This window comes from Anabas testudineus, chromosome 4 (genome assembly GCF_900324465.2).
Source record: "Anabas testudineus chromosome 4, fAnaTes1.2, whole genome shotgun sequence".
Lineage (NCBI taxonomy): Eukaryota > Metazoa > Chordata > Actinopteri > Anabantiformes > Anabantidae > Anabas > Anabas testudineus.
Genome location: NC_046613.1, coordinates 9602675 through 9615612, shown reverse-complemented (window position 1 = coordinate 9615612; position 12938 = coordinate 9602675). Strand labels below are relative to the sequence as shown.

The 12938-nt window shown below is 42.0% G+C and overlaps 1 protein-coding gene across 3 annotated transcripts in view; it reads left to right on the top strand.

Annotated features, from left to right (window-relative positions):
• Positions 1-12938, top strand: part of celf5a (cugbp, Elav-like family member 5a) — a 160404-nt gene that overhangs the window by 118915 nt on the left and 28551 nt on the right. For all 3 annotated transcript variants that reach the window (XM_026345681.1, XM_026345680.1, XM_026345678.1), the window contains exon 4: positions 11949-12077. In XM_026345681.1, coding sequence (XP_026201466.1) covers positions 11949-12077 — 129 coding nt within the window. The remainder of the gene's footprint in view (positions 1-11948; positions 12078-12938) is intronic.

Genomic DNA, 12938 nt, shown 5'->3' with positions numbered 1-12938 from the left:
CAAAGCAACTGCCCTCTAAAATGATGAATTAAGTCAACTAATTTCAGATAATCCTTCGCCACACTGAGCCATGCTGACAGCATTTGAAACGCAGACACCCCTTGTTCGAGGCTTCTGACGGTCATTTAACTGCATAGGCAGTTACAGAGCTGTGCAGCTGAGGAACTGCCGATGGAGTAGTAGGAAGATTAAAACCGCTTTTCTAGCTCAACATGACTGCGTTAGACATACCCTATCATACCCACGTACACAGCGACATCACCTTAGGCATAGACCACATTTGCTAGCAGGCACATATGCGGCAGCCATAATGGATTAATTTGAAAGGCCAGGGTTAAGTCTAGTGGGCATTTGCTCACAAAATTTTACGCCTTATAAAAGATTTACAAATGTAAATTCTGTTTCTGTGTTGATACCTAACCTTTCCCCCCTAAAGCTTCATAATGTGTTCTGTCAACACAGTCCTCCTCTGCAGATTAATTTTGTCAGACAGCTGTAGAGTGAAAAGGACAACATGCTGTTTTCATAGTGATGGAAGAAACTCTTGACCTTGACCTGACATCAGCCATCAGTGTATATAACTACAGTATGGAGAGGGATGCACATACAAACAAATACATATGTTTTCTTGTTTACTTCCACTTTGAGTGGTCGAAACATACAACAGGGCAGTAGAAGAAGGTTTGTGTTCTTAAAATTAATAGAGTTGTTCAGCAGGTGTCTAATTGCCAGCATTTCTCTATCATTACATCACCTCTGCTGTATGATTAAGGAGTCTTGTGAAGGTTGTCGAGGAGAATGGAGCAGAATACCAGTCCTTTGATTACAACTAGCACTGGACTGGGAATTGACAGTCTACAGGTTTTTCAATCAAGTGAAACGTTTCAGGAGCTTTTTTGAACATTGGTTACAAGTCGCTTTGAAACATATTTATTACGCCTCGCTCTGTATTTACTTGTGCATACTTAAGGATGTTTTTCGAGAGAAACATTTGAGCACATTGTAAATGATTGCTTGGTTGTTTTCAGGTAGTTCACATTGTTTTTCAGATAAACTTTATCCTCAAAAGCGCATTTGCCTAAAAATCCAGTGTTGTGTTTTGTGCTAATCTAGTTAGCTGCGAAGAAAAGCATTTGAAGGTGAGGCTGCTGTAGCTAAGCAAACCTCAATGTGATTGGAACAAGCAGAAATGATGCCAGCCTAATGGTAAACACTACGCTTATATATAAAATAATAATGATAGCTGTAGTTTCATCGGAGCAGAGTTTAGATATCATAACACCATATGTGTAACATTTCAAATCTGTATCTGTCTGTTTAGAGGTTTGCGGTAGTAGAGGCAACTGGATAAAAAGGAGGGTATGCAGGATATGCAAGAGTTACCTAGTGGATAACTCTGTACACAGCCACTGTCCCCCTCTCCCTTCCATGCATTTTTCATCACACACTCTTTTTTTATACTATTTAACTTTTCCCTCCCCTCTAAACTTCCATGTGGTATGCGCTGACATGGCATTTCTCAACCCAGCACACAAAGCCCTCTGGTGCTCAGTGTACTGGAGTTGGAGCACGGCCGTGTTTGTGTTGCCGTGTGTATTGTTTGTGTGTGCGTGTGAGCCATGTGCTCATGCATGCATACATGTACACATGTGAATACTGGCGATGTTATGCTCGCTCATTCTCCCCTGTCTCCCCTGCCTTCATTGCTCAAACACTCTCATCTCGCTGTTTGTGATCCCACAGTCCTATAGGCAAGAGAAGCAGAGAGAGAGAGGGCACTTCGAAAAAGTCTGTTTAGTCAGTTGGCAGCACATAAACTACAAAATAGCTGAGATTTCCTGCATTGAAAGGATGATCTTAAATTATTCTGAGTTAAAATTCAAATTTCATTTTGTTTTGGCCCTAAGCAATGGACAAAACTGCCTGGATGAGATCAGCAAAGGTCAGGGAGAATTAAAATGCTTACTGTAAGGCTTGTCACAGAGAGTGAGCTAGGAAGCAGTAGAGGGCCAGAGGAAAAGGCCATCTGCCTTACAGCTTAGTCTAAGTTGGTGAGAGAAGTAAGTCAGTCTATTGCAGTATAATGGTGGTAGGTATCAGCCTGACAGGTCCAAACTTCGCTTTTTGTCATATCTGTCGTATTTCAAGATATATATTCCATTTCACATTTTCACACTTATAATTGAAAAGAAAAGTAGCCTCACGGTTCAGTGGTTTCATCAGTATGTTTTCCAGAACATTACTATGCATGCTAGAACACTAGATTATTTGCTGTGACAATAAACAAATCCAATAAATCTGATGCATGAAGTGAAACAGAACGGCCAAAATGTTACTGACATCCGATAAAGAGTTCCACCCCCCGTTTTGATGATTCATTCATTACAAAGATATTTATTTCATTAGATATTCAGAACAATATCCTGTAAATGAAAACAAACGACTGTCAAGATGATTGGGATAGAGCAGGGAGACAAAAAGAGATTCTTTACACACATGCATGTCTCCATCTGTTTTTATGAGCATGCATCTTTTATGCAAACAATTGAAGATTTAAACTGCTACTGCTGCAAGTTAAGTTGGCATACATTGGACTAAAACTTTGATATCATTACTTGATACTACTAGTACTTCAGCTCTAGATAGATCATTTTAATGTGCGTGTTTAAGGTGCTCCCTTTCTTTTTGTTGTGTTTGTGCAGAGTTTTGCATTTGCCCTCAATTCAGTAAGATGTTAAACTAAAGGTGACACATTAACAGGTTGTATGAAGTATTATAAGGAAAGTAGGAAGTATTATAATTATACAAGGAAAGTCGAGCTTTTCATAAAAATTTTCACCAAGTCAACAGAAATGATGGACTGAACACAAAACACCTGCTACCACAAAAACAACTTCCAGGGACACTGCCCCAGCTGGTCGGAGGTGGGAACTGTAACATTACTGCTTGCGGCTCTAGAAGTCAATGACAGTAAAAAACATGTATGACATATGATGCACGTGTCTTATAGACGTAATACACAAGTCAAGTTGAGGAAACCTTTGCAGAGGTTCATTAGTTCATCTACATTACATATCACAGAGCTCAGTGTGGTATTTTCTACATAGGGATTAAAGAACAAGTAGAATAGAGGGTACAGGAGCTGTGTACATATACATGCTTGCCTTAAGCCCCCAAAACACTGTCTGTCCCAGATTATGAAATGCTTTCAGTAATATCACATCTTCTAAAAAGTGCTGATTGACCTTGTAGCCTAATTAAAGTGCACCATCGCCAACAGAGAGCAGATAAGGCTGCTTAGCTGTCAGTATGAGTGACAGGGTTAGAATCTCCCCCTGCAGTCACATCAGCGGCAGAGGCCATGCATATAAAAAGCACACAGTAGAACAGGAAGTGAAAAGGGTCTAAGTTTAGCATCTTTCCTCCCATCATGAATGGGTGGAAATAATATAGAAATGGTAAAAAGGAAAAATACAGCAGTGACATGCTTTAGGGCTTAGGTATTTGTTTATGTATTTGCAGCCTTACCTCATACACCATTTCCTCCCAGCTGTCAACACTGCAGTTTTGTCGAAGTAAAGAAATGCTCTCCAGAGAAGCAGAATATATGCTAAATTAAACTGCTGGCTGATGTCATGCATGTAGTGCAAATCTGATTCCACTCTCGCCAAGGTCTCTGTAGGTCTCAGCAGGTGAGTGCTCAAGTGCACCCTGTACTGCCATATAGCTCTCAAACTTCGAGGCCAGGGAAAGCTGACATGCAGGGTGGCCTGTAAGCCTCTTTTGTCCATGTGCAGCAAAGTCATCTGTCAGCTCAGTTGCTTTTGCAGACAAAGCTACGGGGAGATAGGCCATATTCTGGTACATCCTCGCTCTCTCTTGAGCTGAAGTTGGGCACAGCCCCTTGCTCTCTATCGCCTAATCCTCCTCCTTTTCATTTTTCTTTCTCTCAAGCTCATGCACCCTTTACACAATGTGCTCTTAAATATCATTTTATCATTTCTTTTCTCTTCCTCGCTCTGCTTATGCTACAGTATATCCACACCTGTGCTGTATTTCACTTTCACTGTTTGCGGTTATTGAGCAGTAGTGCCTAATATTGTTCTGTAGCATTTGCAGGCATCGTGTTACACTTCTCTTCATTTCTGCTTTGTCTAATTGTCAATCTTTTTATTGACTTGTCTATGAATTCTAGCTTAAATTTTATAATATTGCAAGTCTAGATTTGAGGAGGTGAGGTGGATATGGGTATTGTATTCTATATGTAAGATAATATGACAAGAGGTGTAGGGTGTCACACGGGGCTCAGTTTAGCTCAGTGTATAATGAAGTTTGTTGTCTCTTGCTCTAGTCAATTTTGTCCTTCCATATGAGGAAAAAGGTAATTACTTGAGAGCAACCATGAAGGCTAATGAGTTACCATGAAGGTTACTCATTAGCCATCCAAGACAATCACAAGGTAATATGAGAGAAAGAAGAGAGATGAAGATACTCAGGCACAGGGAGAAAATGGAGTGGGGGTGATGTGAAAATGAACTAAGAAGAACTCTACTATAAGGAAGTGGAAGGAAAGAGAGAAAAACTGTGCATGGAAGAGAGGGAAGGTGGGGGTTGGTTGAGGGGGTTGGCCGAGGGGGTGTGTCCAACATTACCCTCATGAATCAGTGTCACTGGAGCGATGAGAAAATAATTAAGAAACAGGCTAGCGCTGTGTTAAACACTGCCAAAGGTAAAAGGCCCATTCTGTTGTATAGAAACACAATCTGGATGGAAAAGAAGAATGGCGGCAAATGGGACATAGGAAAACGGAGCAGGGAAAATCCATATCATAACGGATGCCAGAATGCCCTTCAGAAGGCATTATGAAGGGAGACAATATAAATAACACTGCCATATTGTAAATGTTTATATACAGTAGCTACGTAGTAGACGCTGCACTGCAGCTTCAGGATTTATGGCCACAGCCTTAATACACTGAAGTCAACACAAAGCTGTGAGTAATATTTCACATTTGTTATCATATTGAGCGTAAATTTGCTAAGACGTATATGGTGGAAATAAAATATTTTAAGCAGTTTCTGCTATTCTTCTCTTTTCAGCTGCTCTGTTCTGAGAGTCTCCTTTAAAGCTGTTGACTGGGCCACGAGATGACTGTAACAGTACAGAAAAACAGAGAAAGGGACTCTCAAAACACATGTCGGGCAAGGATTTAGGGAGGGAGAACCAAGTCAGAATCCTGTAATTGTATGTTCAAGGCTTCCAGCAGGGTCAGGATGCAGGAGAAATCCCCCAGCCAGAGGCACACAACAGAGCAGCCATTAGATCGCACTGATGCATAAAATCCGCGAAACTCTTCGGAGAATATCCACAGACATACAGGAGGTCCTGTGTGGGCCGTACTGTGCATTTCGTGTGTTAATATGTGTGTATGAACACGCGTGTGCGCACACGCAAGTATGTGGGAGAGTCTTTTAGGTGACATATATAATATCCATCATCCTTTCTGTCAGCGGCACTGACAGAATTCATGATCACCGGTCTCCAAATCCCCTCTCGGTTGGTGTGCGTGGAGGAAATGTGTACGGTCAGAATGCAGAAGCTCTCTATCTTGTAAAGGCTGCTGTGCGGTAACACATTATAGTTTGATCTTAAGCTCTTTGACATGATTAACACGCTACAGGGTATGTGATGCACCAGTTACCAACCACAACCTCCCACTCACTACAGCAATGTTTGTTTGCTCAAGGTGTTTTAGATGCTTCTTGATCCTGTGTTTTTATGTACACAGCCCAGCGTCGTATTACATATTGTTTTTGTACAAGCGTCTGGTGATAGATCGACTTCACTTTACGGGAAGTTATATAACTCCGCGACAGCCGATATATGAGTGTGTGCATGTCATTTTACAGTACGGTTATTTTGTCTGTGTGGTTATGTATACATACAGTGGGTGTACTGTGTGTGGAACCTGTGAAGCCTAATCCATCCCAGAGCAGTGCTTCGTGAGGGATGCACTGTTTCTGCAGCATGGCTATCAAGGCCTTGCATGCAGCGCTCTATAGCATTTTTAATGATAGCTGCCACTGAGCTGCCTTGACTCTAAAATAATGAAACTATGACACGAAATCAAGCCAATGTCATCGCTGCTAGACTAACAGAAAGAGGTCCCCGTAGCCGTTGTTAAAGGGAACGTGTCTAAACTGAATTATAGACTGAATATCATGTATGCATACAGTAACATGGCTGTGAGCTTTACGAGCACCACGGGCAAGCAACACAACCGAGTAGAATATGTTTAACCTTCATATATGATTAAGTGGAGGTTCAGAGTCGGTGATTCTCATTTATTCTTTTTTTCAGTCATATGTGTTTCAATAGAAGTCCATATTCCATTGCTTTGGTGTTGAAATTGCCCAACAGGGAGCACTGGGTTTGATGGATTTTTTTGGTGAGAGCTGCAGTATTGTTTTCTTTGCAAGTGCTGTTTCCAAGCAACATCTCCAAAGCTGTGAGGGAAACAGCGCTAATAAGCTGCCTCATTAGGGCCGACGCATGGTAGGCCTTACAGTTTGTGCTGTCAACTCTGTGGGTTAGCATGCAAACTTCAAAAGACAGCTGCAGATACAGCACATACACACTGCAGCGCTAATTTACTTTAGAAATTGGTAAACAAACTATCCTATCAACCCACATTTCCTTCTCAGTTGAAGGTGTGCTGGTGGAAGCTACTAACTGGGTTGTGTCTGAAGTGGCTCCAGCATTATGACAAATACGTGGCAATCCTCTCGCTGGTGATAACACAGCACATAAAAGGCTCATTATTCAGGAGTTAATTTGGCAGGGTTTCCTCGCCTTAAGGCTGTGCCAAACCTTAGACACTCTCCCTTGTTGGACTCTTGCCACTCCTACCGCTGATCCCATACACAGGATAGTAAAGCCCACCTAGCTCACCTACACACAACAGGACGTGCATACTGTACACTCCGGTGGAGCATATGTGCGCGATCACACTGACTTCCACACGCGGACAAATTCAAACACAACCCTAGTTAGATCCCTATTTGTAATAAATTGGATTAAATTCCACTGGCTAAGCACTGTGATCTCTTAAGGTTAATTAATTTCATTCCATTCTACTCTTTTTATGCTTGAACACACGCTGACACCGTTATTGTGTGGCATCCTGCTCGTTGGAGAAGCATAATACGCTTGTGAAGGAGGGAGAGGAAGTCACAATGTTTGGTATTCTGGATACAAAGTGATTCCGATGCTTTCTTTCTCTTCTTTTTTTTTTCCTTGTTTGACATGGAAGTATGCTACAATGCCTTGCACTAATACAGTGGATGCTTCCCCTCCTCACAGTTTCTCTCTAGCGCTTATCTCTCCCCCCCAAATGAGAAAACCTGGATGGCTTCTCAGGACCCCTGTTTCTGCCTGGATGCTATCTCATTTGGTTTTAATATATTTATCCATTCATTATTGTTTCCTTTTTATCAGCCAGCTAATATTGTTCATAATTTGTCCTTATCTCCAAGCCTGACAGTCAAATTTGCTCTCTGGCTCAGCAGACAGATGGAGAAATGACCCTTTTCCAACCCCTCCTTCCCTAACTCCTCTCCTCCTCTCCAAACTCCAATGAAAAATGACTGACAGCCTGCTGTATAAGTAGTTGTCATAGCAACCTCCCCATCCTTCTGACAAGTGCTTTTTCTCTATAGCACACTCTCTCCCTCTGTCACAATATCTTGCTTCCATTTCCTTCATCCCCACTCCCTTGCTATTGCAACGATTGCGAAAAAGACAGGCAGAAAAAGAAAATTTGAAAACCAGAGAGCACCTAAGGTAGTTAGTATGCTTTCCTTCCTTTCCTTCCCTTCACCTCTACACCCCTCCCCCCCGCAGTCTTCTCACACTCTTGCCTTTCCTCATCCTCCCCTCCCCTGACAATGATTTACCAACTCCTATGGTACACCTTTTTCGTCCATCCTGGCTTATCAAGGACTGCAAGACCGTACACATAGTTGCTTACAGTAGGTGCACGTCGTTCTCATTCTCCCACACATTCACTCTCTTCCTCTCTCCTCGCTCTCTCATTTTTTCCACATCTCTGCTTCCCCTGGCTCTCTCCTTTTCTTTCTTTCCCTTGTTGCTCCAAAACTCCTACTCTGCCCCATTGCTATTCAGTAAGTTTCATTTCACTGTCAAAATATCCTCAGCAGTCTGCAGTGTAATCATGGAGCATAAGTCTCCAGTATACTGGACTGTGTTGCTAGTGTATGCGTGCTTTATGGATGGGAGAGCCTTCAAACTTCCACTGGAAATAAATATTATATATGAAAAGAGGGTATTTTGCAGAGATTTAGAGCACAAGCTTTAAGAAGAAATTACATTGTCCGCCATGCACATGCTGTAGTGGTCAGCAGGAAGGAGTGAGATATGAAATATTACTGATTTAATTTGCTTTTGCACTGCACACCAAGACTTCACACAAGGCCAATGAGCTCATACTGAAATGCGTATATCGATTAGAAAGGGTCCAAATGGACTCTGTAATCTTCAGTATGTATAACCAGCCATCACTCTGCTATTTCATTATTCTCGAGTTTAATTTCCAATGCATTTATTCCAAACAAGCATCTGTTTAGCAGCTCAGAGTATATTAAACATGATGGGGTTGAATTTCAGGACAGCAGTGGTGGTGTGTCACAATGAAGTTGCATACAGTACTCTGCTACAGTGAACTGTAAATGCGTCTTAATGCCAGCATGCTGCACAGTTATCACAGTTTACTTTCTAGTGGTTATTAGACCCCCGAATTGCTTAGGTGATGGCATTTCACTGTAAACACTATAGAGCAGAGAGTTACTGTAATTTAGGATGGTGTTAATGTTGTCTTGGCTCTGTTGTAATGCTAAAAAACAGCTCATAATTTCTTATTCTCATTGTAATGTCTTATTTAGCATTAATAAATGCATAAGAGGCCATTTACCACACTGGAGGAGCTGTAGCAGAATAATGATTCAGCTGTTTTTGAAGGCTCCAAAAGAGAAAAGAGGCATTGAACAAAGCATTTTCTGCTAATCATGTTTTCAGCCCTGTGTCAGGGTTTTGGAGTTGAAGTTACTGAAGTAAAAACATAAAACTTTATCTTAATTTACTATTAATTATAGAAAATCTACTTCATTTTGGCTTAATGTGGCTAGATTAAAGTTGTATCTCTGTTCAATGACGACGTCTTATATTACACTTTGAAAACAGAGCTCATCTAGAGCCAAGGCAACACTGTACCGCTACCTTAACTGCGGAAATAATAAAGGGTTGTATATGCAACTGTAGTTCTCCGTATAGAGATCACTTCCACCTGCTGTACGAATGGATGAAGTTGCGTGTCATATGCACTGTTCTGTACGGGCAAGTCATAAATATGAATACTTAGAGAAACACTATTGGGAGAGTGAAATGCAGCTCTTGAACTATTGCAAAGCTTTAAAAGTTAGACAGCATCAATCTAAAATATAAGTGTCTTGAAGAAGAACTCAATACTCAATACACTATAGCTCCAAGAGTGTGTTATGTAACTGGTACATCTTGTGGTATATATGTGGTCATAGCAGGGGATCTGTCATCCAGAATCCTTTGTGTCTGGGCGTTCCTACTTTGTGCATGTCATCCCCCCCCCCACCTCGTTTTCTCCTTTTCTGCTCCTCTTCAGATATGTGCAAATGCATGTAGATGTTTTACATTCTTTTGAGTCTGTTTTCACGCTGCCTGTGCTGCAGCGTTGTAGATAAATGAGATAATGTTTCTATTGGCGATGAACACAAGGCCTGAATTCCCAAGGTAGCGTTTTAGTTGAGAGCAGCCAGAGCCCAATCTTAGACAGTAGAACAGATCTTCTAGATGATCTGTTTTCATGCGTTGTTAACTTGTTTTCAAAGCTCACTCCCGTTGCAGAACATGCACTCCATCGCTCTCTCAGCCGCAGATGGACTCCTACTAAATGATACTGCTGTAAAAAACAAAATTCATATAATGTCACAGTTTTCGTACATCACAGTCAACTCCCGCTTGTGTGTTCTGATTTTCATATATAATACAAAAAGCTACACACGCTGGAGACCTCCTGTGTGTAAGGCTTTTGTGGAGCTCCTAATGATTCAGTGCTACACAGGGATGTGATATATAATGGCCAATGGTCAGTAATGTGTCTTATACTTGGAGTCCTATAAATATTATTCCTTTCAGCTGGAGGTGACGTACCAGTTAACAATCTTTCAGCTGAGCGATGGATGCAGTGTCATATTTTAAGACACGTCACATATAAACTGTAATTGATAAAGGTCATGCATTCATTCAGAACATGTCACATCCCCATCATCTACTTGAAGAGGGGAATTACAACCAAAATAGCCAATTTCAAGTGACAACTATGGCTGCATGGGTGGATCTGTGTGCTATGTATGCAGGAGCGTATATGAGATGTAGTCTGGCGGCATTCAGGGCAATTTGTGCAGTTCACCCCATCCCCCTCTCTGCGACTCATTCCCCCCATCCAACCTAGGAATTTATATTCTCCCTCAAGCAAAAGGAAGGACCATCTTGGCCTTTCATTTTCCAGTTCAGGGCTTTCCTTTTTTTTACAGATAAATGCTATCCAATCCACCCTGACAGATGTCACATTGCATCACTTCCATTTTGATACATAGCCTCTGATCCTGCCACTTGCAATAAGGAGCCAGCACCAGGGACGCCCCTCCCTAGACAACACTCTGACATGGGTGATTATTTTAAAGGTGCATCATTGGTGATCCTGAGTGCTGAAACCCTAGCTGGACACCATGTCCATGTACACTTGCTGCTGTGCCCGCTGCAGGAATGTGGGTATCGGCTTGTGTCTGGGTCAGGAAACGACAACAACACGACACACTAAGTAGTCGTCACAGGTCACCCTGACACTGTGCAATACCTCTGCCGGCGATTTATGCTGCTCTCAACCTCTTCACAGCAGCGGCCACTAGTGCTGTCTCTCCGTCAGTCTCTCCACTGTGACTTCACAGGTCAGAGTTGGAGAAACACTCTGTATCAAGGGAAGGTTTTAGTGCTTTTGCTACCAGCAGAGGCACCCCACACTGTAACATTAATCATACAAGGCCGGAGTACATCAGTAAACACAGTGTGTCAGGTCAAGGTAAAGATCAGCTCCCACAGCATTTAACAGGACTCAATAGCATACAGGCTATCTATTGAAAAGTCAGCGTTATTCATGGCATGTCTCCCAGCCTTCGTTGCTCACAGGAGAGACACACCATTGTTCACTGAAGAGCACACTGAAATATTTCTCTGGCTACACAAAAAACACTGGATCAGCAGCAATTAGTAGAGTAAGAGAGAGATAAAGAGAGTAAGGGAGGGAGGCAGTTGAAAAAGAATGAGGGGGGAAAAATGTAGAATCAGCGAGAGAAAAAGAAAAGCAGAAAAGAGAGAAGGGACAGGGATGAATAGAGAGCGAGAGCAAGAGAGACAGTGAGTAAAAGAGAGAGTTGGAGTTTTAAGCCAGTACAGTGTGGTGCGTAGGAGGGTGGAGCTGCCTAGAGCCCCAAGTGTTGTTAAAGGACCAAAGACTAGCTCATTGTCTTGGGTCTGTGTGCCTGCACGTGTGAAACCTCTTCATTAGCCTTCCCATTTCTATTCCCCCCAACCGCTGACCACCGACGTACCTCCTGCAGCCATTGTATGTGTGCCTATATGTGACTAAACCCAGTGTTAGACAGTTAAACCGGTGTTGGAAAAAGATAACACAGTGTGGCTCAATTCCAACCAGTGCTAAATAAGCTGGGCATTTAATTTGTGAAAACATCTGTTTGTTTGTATATGTGCATTGTCTGAAATTGGTTTCATAATTGAGGTCAAAGTTATCATTTAACCTTTTGTCTCTTTGTTCGTTCCAGAAGACAGGAAGTTGTTTGTCGGGATGCTGAACAAACAACAGACAGAGGAGGATGTTTACCGCCTATTTGAACCCTACGGAGTCATTGAGGAGTGCACAGTCCTAAGAGGTCCTGACGGAAATAGCAAAGGTAGGAGCCATGATACACTTGTCAGGATTATTTAGGTCAGTGACAGAGAAGTGACAGTGTGTGTGAGTGTCTCTGTCAGATGTGGTATGTAAAATGTATGTGACACATGCATCAGATGTGGGTCAAGTAGCACTCATGTAGTTACATTTTTTACATTGCACTGTGTGCTGTGCTAGACGGCTGCAGGCAGTGACAAAATATTTAGACTAACGCATCAAATACTCTTTAAACGATGTGGGTTTGTCAGAAATATGAACAATGGAGGGCATTGAAACTCTAAACTGTCATATATTAACATGAAAGTTTCATTAAACACATAAAGTTTTTTTTAAAAAAGGTTTAAAACCAGGACACTGAGGGTTTTACCCACAAGCAACACAGGACACCCCATGTTATCAGTAATTGTATTCCCATCATCTACAGCAATAATAAGTCATGTCATTTTAAAATGTTGACTTTGCCTTCACAAACTCTTACTCTTACTGTCCTCATTTGTTTTGCAGTGTTAACCTGAAACATTCATTCCCATGGAGGTACTGCAAGCTGGTTACTATAGTGTTGATATCTTGCAGGCCTTTTTGAGCGCAAGACTTTTTGAGACATCAATTCTCTCTGACATGCAGCAGAGAGCAAAGAGACTAGTGGTTTTTCATGTCCTATTCCCCGGCCAGCGCTTATGGAAATTGTTGTGGAATTATATCTAAGAGGGTTTGGAGCCAGAGTGTTCTGACTCTGCAGTGGTTTGGAGTAGGAGAAGGGAAAGATAGATGTCAAAACAATTCAAGTGTCCCCACCGTGAGGATGAGGGCAGCCAAGAGAGCTTGCATTCCTCTTTGTGGCTCTGCAATATTTGTGTTCTAT